The sequence below is a fragment of the Heterodontus francisci genome, chromosome 30, assembly GCF_036365525.1.
Source record: "Heterodontus francisci isolate sHetFra1 chromosome 30, sHetFra1.hap1, whole genome shotgun sequence".
NCBI classification, from domain to species: domain Eukaryota; kingdom Metazoa; phylum Chordata; class Chondrichthyes; order Heterodontiformes; family Heterodontidae; genus Heterodontus; species Heterodontus francisci.
Genome location: NC_090400.1, coordinates 56,446,533 through 56,461,418, shown reverse-complemented (window position 1 = coordinate 56,461,418; position 14,886 = coordinate 56,446,533). Strand labels below are relative to the sequence as shown.

The window sequence follows — 14,886 nt, the reverse complement described above, 5'->3', positions numbered from 1 at the left end:
TAATGGGTTGAAGGGTTATGGAGAACGGGCAGGAAAGTGGAGTTGAGGCTGAGATGAGATCAGCCATGATCGCATTGAATGGCAGAGCAGGCTCGAGGAGCTGAATTGCCTACTCCTGCTCCTAGTTCTCATGTTCTCTGATGAAATAGGGTGCTTGTTATGATCAGGCCATGTTCAAGGCATTTCATCAGAAGAAGGACTCCGTTGATGTTAACCCTTCCAACATGTTACTTGCCAATCACACCTTTTCAAAGGTTTGTGTCCCTCCTAACTCTGGCATTGAAGTGTCCAAGGAGGATCAGCTTGTCTTCCTTGGGAACACGGGACAGCAAGTGATCAAGGCTGGAGTAGAATTCCTCTTATTTATTTATTTAGAGATACAGCACTGAAACAGGCCCTTAGGCCCACCAAGTCTGTGCTGACCAACAACTCCCCATTTATACTAATCCTACAGTAATCCCATATTCCCTACCACCTACCTACACTGGGGGCAATTTACAAAGGCCAATTTACCTATCAACCTGCAAGTCTTTGGCTGTGGGAGGAAACCGGAGCACCCGGTGAAAACCCACACGGTCACAGGGAGAACTTGCAAACTCCCCACAGGCAGTACCCAGAATTGAACCCAGGTCCCTGGAGCTGCGAGGCTGCAGTGCTAACCACTGCGCCTCATCTGTTGCTTCTAGTTTTGAGGCATACGCGCTGAAGACTGTGGTGTGCTGTTTCTGGGTTAGGGTGAGCCGGAGGGTTATGAGATGATCGTTTCATCCACAAGCGGGCTCGCTGAGGCGGTCGGTTAGTTCATTTTTTATGGCGAAGTCAACCCCGTGGAGTCAGTGCTCTTCTGGTTTACCTTTCCAGAAGGTGGTGTATGAGCTCTGGTAAAGATGTGGATAAGACCTGGATGTAGTTTTTCTCTCAAATCTGGCTTCAAATTCCTCACTTCACTTGACATCAAGGTCTTGCTTCTGTTCTGGCCTACATTGGAACAATGTTAGACTGCTTCCTTCTATAACACTTAATTACACTAACTAAATCGCAATTAACCTTTTCGAGAGGCAATTAGTTCTGAAAAAGCAACTTGCACCGGAAAAGAAAAAATTAACCACAATAAATCTTTATTACATTTATAGACTGTGTTCTTCGAATAATCAAAAGGATCAATTGATATGTGCCCATTTGTGTCCATCTCTCAACAAATTAATGCATCTAAAACAGTGATTAACATAGCTACTTGTGAAAAACTCCAGAGCAATGTGTTCAATATTTTAAGAACTCTTTGAATGAAAAGATAAACTGTACTTATGTAATACCTTTCACATCCTTATGCCAAAATGATTCATAGTAATGATGTACTTTTAATGTGTAGTCACTGTTTTAATGTAGGGAAACGTGGCAGTCAATTTGTGCACAAGGTTCCGCAAGCAGCAGTGAGATAAATGACTAGATAATCTGTTTTAGCGATGTTGATTGGAGATAAATATTGACCAGGACACTGAAAAAATTCTACTTCTTTTCTTTGAATATTGTCATAAGATCTTTTCTATCCACCTGAACCCAGAATCTTCATACTCAGAGACTTCTACCATTGTGTGGAAGTTTACACTTTTTAAGTTCTCTCTGCATGTTTCCACTCCTTTAAGAATTTTACCATTTAGGGCTTATTTCCATTCTCTGCTTTTTTCCCCCCCTCTTCCAATGCTTACTATTTCACTTTTACTATGGTTAACTACATAGCACACTCCTTGCCTGTCCATTGCCTCCTGAAGCCTTCCAACTATGTCCCAATGATATCAACATTTTTTATATTATTCCCCTTATACCTATGCCCAAATCTTCTTATTTATTGCTATACATAAACAACTTGCACACATCCACAGGATCCCCTGGTTTATACATTTTACATTTATGTGGCACCTTTAATTAGTAAAAGTCCCAATTCTGAGACAGAGAAAGAGAGAAAATGAAAAACAAGAACGGTCCCAACACAGACACCCTTGAGGCACACTACCAGAGATAGCTTGTCAATCCAAAAAATATCTATCTATTCCTACTTTCTATTCTTTAGATGTCCTTGTATTCATGCTACCACTTTACCTTTAATACCATCTAGAACCACCTTAGAAGGACATGGGCAGGAGGTGCATGGGAACACTACCACCTGCAAGCTCCCCTTCGAGTCATGTCCATCCTGACTTGGAAATATATCACCGCTCCTTCATTATCACTGGGTCAAAATCCTGGAACTCACTACCTATCAGCACTTTGGGTGTACCTACACCACACAACTGCAGCGGTTCAAGAAGGTAGCTCACCACCACCTTCTCAAGGGCAATGAGGAATAGGCGATAAATGCTGGCCTTGACAGTGACCCCCCACATTCCATGAACGAATAAAAGATAAAGTCACCTCCACAGGATCCCCTGGATTACACATTTTGCAATTTCCTTGAAAAATTCAATTAGTCAAGGATGAACTGCCTTTTCAAATTCGTGTATACAACATTTGATTAACTCATACCTTTCTAATTGTTTGTTATCCCTTATTCTAACATATCTCACTTTTTCTACCACTGATGTGAGGCTATCTAGTTTATGGTCACCTCAATGCTATCCTCTTTCCCTTTTTTGAACTAAAATAAAAAAATTGCCAGCCTACAGACTTTTGGCATACCTTATTAATTTTTCAAAATTGCTTGAATACTAGTTCATACAAATATAATCTGGCATTAGTTCCATAATTCTTAAGGACTCCATTTATATTGTATGTACTTTTCAAGCTCTCACCAAACACGCTTCATTTGCTCAGGGCCTATGCCCTTTATAACTAAACATATGATATGTTTTGCAACTTTTTTTTCTTTCATTGGATGTGGATGTCGCTGGCAAAGCCAGCATTTGTTGCCCGCCCCTAACTACCCTTGACAACTGAATGGCTTGCTAGGCCATTTCAGAGGGCAGTTAAGAGTCAACCACATTGCTGTGGGTCTGGAGTCACATATAAGCCAGACTGGGTAAAAATAGCAGATTTCCTTCTCTAAAGGACATTAGTGAACCAGATGGGTTTTTATGACAATCGATGACGGTTTCAGTAATGGTGCCATGAAGCTAACTTTCAATTCCAGACTTTTAAAATTAAGTTAATGTATTAATTGAATTTAAATTCCACCATCTGACATGGTGGGATTTGAACCCATGTCCCCAGAGAATTAGCCTGGGCCTCTATATTATTAGACCAGTGACATCACTACTACACCCCTGTCTCTCCATTTATATTTAGAGAGAACAGAGTTTGGAGACAATAGTTTGGCAATTTAAACTATTAGTTATATCTTTTAGAACTATGCTGCTGTTACCTATAACTTAATTTATTTCAGTTTACTAGAAAACAAGTTGACCATTTTAGGGTAAACATTTTCTAAATTTAATTCCCTCTGATATTGTATTTTAAATAGCTTGGTGATATACAATATAGAAAAACATTACAAATGGAGTTAAATTTCTCACCTTGAGAGCTGGCCTTTTTCATTTTTGTGGCAGAGATTATGTTTTTTGCAGCTGATGAATTACTTCCCGATCTTTTCTTTAAAATCAGGGCATCACTACCTATATTGAAAGCTGGATTAATTTCATTTATTTTTGTATCCTCTTCTAGTTGAAGCAGTCTGTCTACTGGTTCTGAATGTTTGTTGCCCTGGACAGCTGTCTTATTGTTATCTTTGAAAAAATCAATTTCAGCCTTAAATTGTAGCTTATCCTCATTGCATTGGGCAATCTCCAATGGGGAAGAATACTGTTCTGGTATTAATATCTCAAACTGAAAAATGGATGCTTTCGCTCTGACAGTTTCTGACTTCCCATTATGTGCTTTCACAAACTGTGAGGAGGTAGCAGAGAGCTGGGCACTGAAACATTTTCTTCCTCGTCTTTTTTTTATATGAAATCTGGTGATTGTTTTAGAATCACAAGATTTTGTAACCTTATTTCTATATTCCTTGGGAAAAAGTACTTTGCTGGATTTTTTATTATGGGGGGCATCATATGCTCCATCAGTCTGGGTTACCAGGCTGCATATCTCATTATTCCTATGATTTAGTTTTTCTATCTGCGTTCTGTTTTGCACAAGTCTTTTGGAGAGTATATTCACATACATACTTCTTAATCTATAGTCTGTTTTATTTGAAGGTATATTTTCTGTTTTTTCTCTTCTAGTTTTCCTCTGTCTCTTGAAACCAGGTGTACCAGATAAAATGGATTTACTCTTTATTGGATTTTTCTTCACGTTATTAATTTGCATGCTTGATCCACTCAAAGTGGATCTTTCCATTAACTCCTCCACAAACGAGTTCTCTTTTGCTGTTTGGAAAATGTTCCTATGGAGGGGTTTCATAGTCTTCCCCTTCGCCAGATGGCTCCATTCACATGCATTTATTTTGCTTTCTTTGTGCAGATGGATCCATTTAACAGGACCATTGTCTTTTTGGCTGGGCTGGGATGCTTCTGTATTATCTTCTTGCTTAGTTAGTGCACTTGGTATTGGTTGTTTAACACTATTCTGGTTTGCAACCATTTTTCCATTTCTTAGATGCATACTGTTGTGATCTGAAAAGTCGCTTTGTCTCTCCTGCACAGAGGGCTTTGATAAAGCCACAGAAACCTCATTAGGAAAAGTGGTTTGGCTTTTCCCACCAGAAAAAGCTGAGGAATTATTACTACCTGGGAAAAGAAATTTAAACAAGATGGAAAATAAATGAGATTTTAAACAATGAATTTCTTGACTACTGTCATTTTAAGTGCAATGGATATCAAATTTGAAAATTTTTCAATTTAATATCTGGTCACAGGCCAAATAAAGAGGACAATGTATTGACACCAATAGCAATTTAAGCTCATTAAAATCCACACAAAAAAACACTGAATCTACCAACCAAGAACTATGGGAAAGCTGGAGTGGACTTGCTCATGGACAATATAGTTTTCTACAAAGCACTGCAACCCAGTAAATTGCACACACATTACAGGCTTCAAAATGTTAGACAGTATTAAATTGTTAATATGAGCTTTTAAAGAAACATTTTAATTTATTTCAATTTGCAACAAGCTTGGCATTTGGTGCTATTTTAAGAGAATTTTCTAAAGCAGCAAGTTATGATGACCTGAAATGCACTGTCTGAAAGGGTAGTGAAAACAGACTCAATAGTAACTTTCAAAATATACACTTGAAAAGTAAAAATATTTTTCAAGGCTATGGGGAAAGAGTTGGGGAGTGGCATTAAATGGATAGCTCTTACAATGGGCCAAATAGCATCCTTCTATGCTGTCTGGTTCTTCAGTGTTGATAGCTTTAACGGATCTGTAGCTCAATCTAGTGAAATAAATTTAAATTTCACTTGATCAAGGAGGATAGAACATAAATTTTCTTCCAAACCTAATGTATTTTTTTTTAGATGAAATTTAATTCCTCCAGATTCCTCCCCCCATTATATACAAATCAGAACCTTGTCATGTAGAAATATCAGAATAAATGATATTAGAAGACAGTTTGTCAACTGAATAAAGGATACTTTCTATCACATTCTTTTTTGTCTCCATTGATGTGTGGGACATATTGAAGGTGATTTTATTTACCTAATTTGATCTTTCTTAATTTTCTTTAAGAAAAACAGCATACATTATTTGTGGCACTTGCCATTTCCTACTCACAAAAGGATCACTGAAAACAGATACATGCAATAAAACAGAAATTTTGAATAAAAATGTTGTGGTCTTGTGCCAAGCAAATACTAGTTTTTCTAACAAGAAATATTTTGAAATCCCAAAGATGCAAGGCACAACAATGCATTATTGTCCCAGTTTGTGCACCAGGAAATGTTGAAATGGTAAAATACATTTCATAGTCAGGATCTCCTATACACAAAAGGGCCATATTTTGTTCTGATTGTTAATTTTACGAAAACATTAGACATAAGTAAACAGTGCCATATAGGCAGAAAGCATTTATTGATAATTTATCTACTGGACTCTGAATATTCCTCATTTTAAAAAATGTACTCATATTAGGAACGTGAATAAAAACACAATTTTTGCTTAACATGGCCTTAAGGTATTTAATAAAGAACTTATGAAACTTTTCTCAGTTCTACAGTCAAATGGAAAAGTGAATACTTTATTCCTTCATACATTTAATTAGTGAGCTTAATCAATGTGAAGTATAACATGCTTAGCAATTCTTGGCAAATGACAGTGGAATCAGAATCAGTGAGGAAAGGTAAGAGGATTCTGCCTGAAACTTCTTCAGGATAAACTGGGTACAAAGTTACCAGAATAATTTGTTAAACTGGGAGGCATACTGACCTACTCCAGTGAACCATCTGGGTGCTAAAAGATTTTTTTTAAATGTATTTGAAGAAAATTAATGAAATTGTCACGAATATTTGACTTTGTCCTGGTGAACTGTGAATATAATTTATGAGTTAACATGTTATCCATTCCCAGGAAAAAGTCTAGCCAACAGCTAATCTGAGGACAAAAGCCATTCTTTGCCTACAATTATATTTACTTTTCCAGAGAGTGTTATGAACACAGGACTTTGTAGCATGCTTATGTTTTAAAAACGGTGATCTTTAATGGACATTCGGAGGAGACATACGACCTCATTCCAATTCTGCCCAGAGATAGGTCAGGGGACTTGGTTACCATGGGAACAAGGAACGCAGTTCAAAGACCCCCTTTGAAAGCAGGGTGCAAGCTCGTAACACCTAAAGGACAATGGGTTTGCTCTGCAGACTCTCAGATGGTAAGCCAAGACGCTAAAATGCAAATTCGACTTGCAATTTTTAACACCTTAAAACAAAGGAAAGGCCAGGTGGTTTTGGTATGGCCAGACTTATGGACTCAGAATTGTAAAAGGCAAACAACTATTTACCTTTGATCTGGATAAGTGCAACAGGCTTTCACAGGTGTGGAGGTCGAAAGGAAGAACTCAGAGCTGCACAGCCGAGAGAGAGAGAGACAGAGAGCTGTTTTCTGGAAAAGCAGCTGCTCGCAGAACTCTGATACAGCAAAAGGCTGCTAAGATTTGAACCTGGTTCAAAGGTTCAAGATTTGCAGATGAGAAAAGTCCAACAGGGTCACCAAAGATTGCCTTATGAATGTAAATTCAGTCAAATGTGCTCAGAGGAAATGAGCAAAGAGGACGAATTAACTTTGACAAGGACACTGGGAGATCCAACCCATTGCAACTTGGAGGAGTTTGGGACTTTTAACTGCAAGGATACCTTTTTGACAAGAACATGGTACAACGTATAAATGTAGTGCAGTGTTTTCAAGTGTGTTAATAAGTTAATGGGGAATACCTATCTCTGTAATTTAGTGTGTTAGCTACCAACTGATTACTGTGTCGTTAATGTTTAGTTATAGTAAAAGTCTTAAAACATGAAATCTTGTGCTGTAATTCTTTAATTGGTCTGGGGAGTTCATATCTCTTGTTTTAAAGTTAACTGTCTCTACTGACATTGTAACAAGAGTATATATCTAGGGAAAACAGTTATGCAAAGAAATGGAACATGATACTTTATATAGTGAGAGTGGTCACACTTCTGAATAAAATAAACTACATAAAAGTATATATATTTTATATATCGACTCTTTCAACACTTAAGTATTTGTCTTCCTGCCCATTTCATTGGAGGCAGAGGATTCATTGGAATGTTTCAGAGGCAGGTTCTGTACTATTACATTGACCATTTACAACAGCTACAAGCATCCTGACTATTTATAACAGTGATAAGCACCCTCCACCTTGCATAAACAACTGACCAGCACCTTATCCAATTTCAGATTAATTTAAGCCCTATGACAAACATCAATTTATCTAATAAAATTGTTAACTGGTTATAGCCTGTAGTTATTTTTTTAATATATAATCTACTGTCTCTTTCACATGTCTGTAACACTGACTTACAGGCTCTCATGTTAAAGTGGGATTTGATACTGAACAATTTTGAATAAATATTCACATTAGTAAGCTTTAAGAAGTGGTTTGTTAACCGCTTGAGAATATTAAAGGATCATTGCGATACTTTTAAAAAAATAAGTTCAGTAAAATGCATAAATCTTTAATTCTTGCATCCTTAGCAAGTGCATATTTCGAAACCATGCATTCCTGCCATTTTGTTAGTGATTCAAAAATACGATGACAGGGTTTTAATTTTCATCTTGATAAAAGGGAAGAAATAAAGCTCTAAATTCTAAACGTCATTTGTGCTGCTGTAGGGCGACTGCATTCAGAGGCTAAGAACTTCAACACAACAGGCAAGATGAGTGATTATATAGCACCTGTCTTCATAGTGACAACTTAGGTACAGGCCCAATTTTAACTATTTTGTCAGGGCACTATGGTACTTAGCTAACGATTCTCTTGGTCATGGCGTAGGAAAAATTCAAGAAAATTCTTAAATGGCAGGAGTTCTATCCTAAATTGAAGACTCTGAAATGCATGGAGCGTAAATCAGAGTTCTCCTGGTCAATGTTTGCAATGTAGGGTTGTAAATTCAAAGCACTTGTTTGTCTAAAAGTCAAGTGCCTACAGCTTATTCCCATTTTTTCTTCAAAGTGCGAATGGTCAAAATTTTAGTAGGGGTGAGGTGACTTTGTGTAACAGAACAACCCTCAGCACAAGTGTGTTACCCAAAGTGGCTTCACTATCCAGTTGATTACCTACAATGCTTCTTGAAAATGGCTGATTAGGTAATTTTTTGGGCTATTTTGGGGAAAATTCCACCCTTTGTTCCTCTCCACTCCCCCACCTTCGTGAAAAATAGAGCACTTGGGTTGTTGTAAGATTAGTGTTTTCATTTTGAACAGTCTGAAAGAGCAGCTCCAGTGAGATCTCATTCAAGTGCAGTCCTATCTATTTGCAGAAAAGATGTGAAGAACACAACAATGGAAAACAGTATCCTAACAGAATGTAGAACCAGACAGATTTGTATCAGTATAAATAACCAATCGTAACATTTATAATTAGCAATTTTTCATGAGTGCCGAAACTTTCGATAGCAGCCAATGGGATAACAGGCAATTGGAGCCTCAATGTATTGCAGCATGGAGTTATAGGCCTTAAGCTCAGCTCCTTGACTCCCAGTAAATCCATTATTTCAGCTATGCCACCATGGTGAGGCTCCAAGCAGAGGACAGATGTTCCAACAAAGAGAGCAAGGATAAGTTGAAGTCACAGTCACTTGCGGGCTCCTCTCCCATGCTTCTTGGTTGGTTTCAGAACAAAATTGGGAGAGGTTTGGGGAAAAGTCACTTCCTCGGTGGGATTTGTGTATGGTGTGAGAAAACCAAGAATGACCAAGGGGAAAAAATATTTTAAAAAGGAGGCCTCAACCTTCTTACTCATGACAGATTTGATGCATAAAGTGTTCTCGGGTTTATGCAGCAAAAATCAGTGAAGTCAACTGAGAACTGTCACACTGCCAAATGGCTTGTAAAATGAAGCGCAACAACTCCAATGAGATTTTTTTCACATTACACTAACTATACGATTCTACATCTAGAGATTACATTTGAACATATTTCATGATATCCGAAGCCAAAATTATAATACATAGGCCATTTAGACAATGAATTCCAGATATGAAATTTCATCACAAGAAATGGCTCCTGAAAATTTTTTTTAGCTGTTTTTATATTTATTATAGTAACCAATACCTTAAATCAATAAACATTTTAAAAACACATGATATAGTTCGTATGTGTAGTTGAAATTGACAAGTTTAACACATTTTCTTTAATAACCAACTTAATCATTTTTCTTTTACAAACAGAATTACATTTACAGCTTCTGATACAAACGTGCCAGTTACTTGATTGTGAAAAGCAGCTTTTCCAGATTGCCAAACTACACTCCTTACTTTTGAAGTAACAGTCACAAAGGAGAAGGATGCTCTATAGGAATGTTCTTCTCCCTTTTTTCACTCTCATTATTTGAATCACAATGTGGTACCCTAGAGACCTAAATTTCAGGTTGAATGTTGTCAGAGATATGTTCATTATTGGGAACAAAAAAAAATTCAACACAATAAAGAGAAATTATACCTAACACAGTTGATTGTATAGTTTTGCAAAATAATCTATGAGAAACAGGCAGTACTCTGTGGGATAAAAAAAAAAACTTTTCAGATAATGGAACTGAATGTCAGCCGCTATGCATAATGGGCAGACGGACGATCCGATATCATCCATTTTGCACCACTGCCCAAGACGAATTTCTACCCCTCTGCCTTTAAGTGGTACCAAAAGAAGCAGGGTATGTGATGCTGGACCCACTATGATTTTTGCTTTCCAATCACCACATTTCATTATTTAAAAAACAAACTATTTATGAAGTAGCAATCACAGAAATAGTTTATTCCAACACAAAGCACTCAAGAATTGCAGCTAGATCAGCAATGGATTATTGTCAAAGACTGCTGTCACAGCAGTTCTACCAAAGAATTTCCTCACAGAAGTGCCATATGTCATTGCAAAAAATGGCAGCAATAAAAGTTAACTTAAAAACTGTTGAAAAACATAATTACACAATTACTGCCTAACCAATGCTATACTTGATATCCCTAAATCTACCCAATGTTCACTGGCAATAATGTTGTGCTAGAAGATGGTTTGGTATGATAGTTTAAGAACAAACATCATCATTGCGCTAAGCTATTTCCATTTGTTGTAGTGTTAAAGACATTGGTTAGCTGCTTTTGTTTTTACATTTAGTCTTATTTATGAATGAATGAATCATTAGTTCCCTGTTTTAGTCCATAGCTATTTTAAGATCAAATTCCTGGATCTCTAGCCCATGGATAAAAAAACTTATTAACAAAATCTTTCAATAAATGTGCTTTGCACAACTACATAATATTGTATAACTGCCACCAGATGTCTTTAGCATATCGGGATGCTGACTTACTGAGTGAACTAACACATAGTAATAAAAGTATAACAGAACCCAATGTAATACTATGATTAATTTTCATTTAAAAAGGCACATAAATCTATTGTTCTTGCGGTGGTCTGGATTTACTAGCATCATTACCTAATACTTTCGTCTGGTGACTTCGCAGGTGACATTTGAAATGTGTACGGGAAATCTCAGTTCATAGCTGGCATTGGACCATGTCACAAAATCACACCGAATTTGGGATTAATTAGTTCTTTCGTACAGTGAGATCCATATTATTTAGGAAATGGAACATTTAAAATGCTGGTGCAGTATGAAATAAACTTCAGAGGTTGGGACTGAAGCATATTGCTGGGACTGAGTGGAGGTATCCCTCCATACTACATCTGACTTAATGGGGCACAGGGTGCCTAAAGCAAGAGGATGTTCTATTCCCCAACATGAACACTCCTTGTCTTAAACAAAAAATTAAAAAAGCTACAGAATAAGAGATAAAATTAAATAGCTTGGCTAGATTTATAAACACATTCTTAAATCAGAATGAGTCAACATGATAGGATAGATAAAAGCCAAATACTGCAGATGCTGGAAATCTGAAATAAAAACAAGAAATTGTGGAAATACTGGCAGCATCTGTGGAGAGAGAAGCAGAGTTAACGTTTCAGATCAGTGATCTGACGATAGGATATTTATTTCATATTAGTTATTGTCTGCAGGGAAACTTAGCTGCTGCGTACAAACATTGTCAGTTAAGCCTGTACCTTTATTTCTAGACCTGGACAGCCTATGATTTTTGCTCTTTGCTATTTTGTCAGTTATTGCCAGGTCGTCAACGTGCTGATGTCTTACACTGGCATCCGTCTTATCATCTATCAGTATAGCTAATTTAGGCACACTTTCGTCTTTCATTTCCAAGTTGGAACACAGATTGGTGAGATTATCTTCCTTCCATTCAAAAACTGAGTGCATCATATTATTTTCATTAGATTTTGTCAGCTCATCAAAGTAGCTGGGTCCTCTATTTATACTCTGAACCATTTCCATGTATTCAGTTCCTTTATTCTCAGGCACAGCAGCACAATCATAGATATCATCAGCTTTGACAGCATCTGGTGAACTATCTCCCCTTGCTGTTTCTAAACGTTCTTCCTCTGGATCCTCGTCAAAAAGCTCAGGAGTGAAAAACAATGCCTCATCCTCCGTAATATCTTCATCTTCCTCTGCAGGCTGCTGCATATCAGTGCCAAGCAAGGATACTATTCCCATCACTTCTGCCTCATCCTCGCTTAACAACCCCACAACAGAGGAGGGTGATACAACCATGGAGCTGTTAAAAGAATTTTCTGCACTGTCATAAGCAGTTTGGGTTTCCTTATTTTCCTGTAACTCACATTTTACTGCATTAGGTAATACATCCTCTCTGATGTTTATTGACGTAGAAGTATCTTTCTGTAACATGGTCTCAAACTGAAGTGAAGTTATTTCTGTTTTCTGTTGTCCCTGTCCAATAGAGTTACACAGCGTGTTCTTACAATGACTATCTTGCGTCAGCTGAATAGTTGGATAATGTGACTGTGCTGGTGGTGTTTGTATAGGTGTTGAAGTCAGGGGCCTTTTTTTGAAGTACTGCATGATAGATCCTGATGCATTTTTTGAGTCACCATTTTTAAAATTTTTCTCTTTGATACTGGCATTTCTGAAGAGCGGAGTCTTGGTAATTATAGTTGTGGAATTCGCTTCCTCGTTATCTGTAAGCCAAGAAATGATCATCAAAAGTCACGAAATGTCAGTACAGTACAATTTTACCCTAACAACTTAGGTCAACATTCACTTTGCACAAGTATACAAAATCTACTCAAAAAATGAAATAAAAGCATGATTAAATTTCTTATTTTCAGCACTTGAGCATAAATCATGCACGCAGATCATGATTGATGTAAAGGATCATGTTAAGCAAGTTCATAGAAGCCTACTAATCACCAGTGCAGTACTGAACTCTCAAATAGAGCCATTGCTGTAAAGTAATCGGAGAGATTTTGAGCACCACACTAGAGAAAGGATATTTTAGAGATACGATAAAAGAATTAGGATGATACCGGGGATGAGAGGATAAAAGTTATGGAGAGATTTTGAGCATATTTGAGGGATCAAAGGTTAAGAATAACTAAACTGTTCAAAATTAATGACAACGTTTAAAAAGGTAGATGTAGCATAAGGATGTAAAGGGTTAATAGCGAAGACAGTGAGAGAGACCCCTCCCACTGTACGAGTGATGATGTAAAGCCTGGCTCAGGTATAAAATTAAAACCCGACTAGGACCCGACCTGACCACAGCCAACCGAACACGACCCGGGCCCAAGTTCTTCAATTTTTTTTAATGCCTGAACCGACCCGAAAATATCAAACACCGACCCGAAGATATCAAACATGTCATTAATACAGAAAAATAAAATTGCTTCAAAATGTAGATTAAAAAGAAAATACAAAACAAAAACCGACCACAGCCAACCCGAACCGGGCCCGAATGTTGGATACTGAATATAGAACGGACCGGATCCGAACCCAACACACGTAGTTGGGTCCGGTCGGTAGCTAGGCTTTACGATGATGTAACAGTCACATGAGATAGGCTTGAGAAGAAGGTATAGCAGTACGAAGGATGCTAGCTTAGGTGACTTGCTGACGGTGTATATAACTGTAAATAAGAGTTGTTAGTTAACCTTTACCAGAGTCTGACCCTACAATGCTACTAATATAAACCCTACAACACAACAGTAGATGGTGAAATTATTTCCACCAGTTGGTAATAAAGGGAGATGAGGATATAAACTCCAGATTACTACAGAAAGCATAAAGGAGGATGTTAGAGAGATTTTCTCCCTACAAAAGGTATTAAAATATGGAATATAAACAAAAAGTGCTGGAAATACTCAGCCGGTCTGGCAGCATCTGTGGAGAGAGAAGCAGAGTTAACGTTTCAGGTCAGTGACCTTTCATCAGAACTACACTTTTAGTTTTTATTTCAGATTTCCAGCATCTGCAGTATTTTGCTTTTATTTTGGTATTAAAATATGTAATGTATTACCATAAGTATTGAAACCTAGTCAATACAGAAACTGAACAAGAAATTAAATATACATGTGAAGAAAAAAAGTGGAAAGTGGAAAAGCAGGAAATGGCATTAGAATGGATAGGTCCACTGGATAAACTGGGGCACTGGAACAGGCAAGCTGGAATGAATAGCTTTCTTCTATACTAAACGTTTGATAATTTCAAACACTATTCAAATTTGAAACAGTGAGCCAGATCATATGCGAAACACTTAGCAAGTGGCCAAGTGTTCCACATCTGAGGGGTGGGGAGAAGAAATGGAACAGAACCAACCCTTCCCTAAGAATCATAACCTCTGTTAACTAAAGGTCTGCTCGGGTCTGCAAATGAGACCCGATCTGAGCCCGACAGAACCCCATCCGAGCCCAGCCTGGCCTGAGTCCTTCCATTTTTTCCTCACTCGATCCAACCATCAGTTAACCTACCTTCCGTTTTTCACCTTGTTCCTTACCTGCACAAGCTTAAAATAACTAACAAAACCACCTTCAAAGTCCAAAAAGTAAATTAAATTAGAGTCACTTACCTGAGGTGGTGACAGAGTGTGGCCGATCCGGCCCGAGCCCAAATGTCGGTCCCGGAAGTGCGACCCGACCCGAACCCAACACATGTTGTCAGGGTCCTGTCGGCTGGCAGGCTTTTACTGTTAACTGATCGGAGAGCAAGGGTGTCACTGGGCATGAAAATACCTACAACCTATAATATCTCACCTTGGCCTGCAGTGCTAGCCATAAGGCTGGTTGTGGGGAGGGGTGGGGGGGGGGGGGGGGGGGTGGGTGGGAACAGGGGAGTTGGTGGGGGAAAGCAGTTTATAAAGTAAAAAAA

General features: G+C 37.9%; 1 protein-coding gene across 16 annotated transcripts in view; it reads right to left on the bottom strand.

Annotated features, from left to right (window-relative positions):
• The window catches only part of brip1 (BRCA1 interacting helicase 1), a 643,193-nt gene that overhangs the window by 388,299 nt on the left and 240,008 nt on the right, over nucleotides 1-14,886 (bottom strand). For 13 of the 16 annotated variants that reach the window (XR_010968792.1, XR_010968793.1, XR_010968791.1 and 10 more), the window contains exons 20-21: nucleotides 11,715-12,701; nucleotides 3,507-4,715 (exon numbers count right to left, since the gene is read on the bottom strand). Coding sequence is in view for 10 of the 16 variants with exons in the window: in XM_068010724.1 (XP_067866825.1) it covers nucleotides 3,507-4,715; nucleotides 11,715-12,701 (2,196 nt within the window). In the remaining 6 variants the exon portion in view is untranslated. Of the gene's footprint in view, nucleotides 1-853; nucleotides 979-3,506; nucleotides 4,716-11,714; nucleotides 12,702-14,886 lie in introns of all 16 variants that reach the window. The other 3 variants (XM_068010729.1, XM_068010732.1, XR_010968796.1) reach the window with 3 other exon arrangements.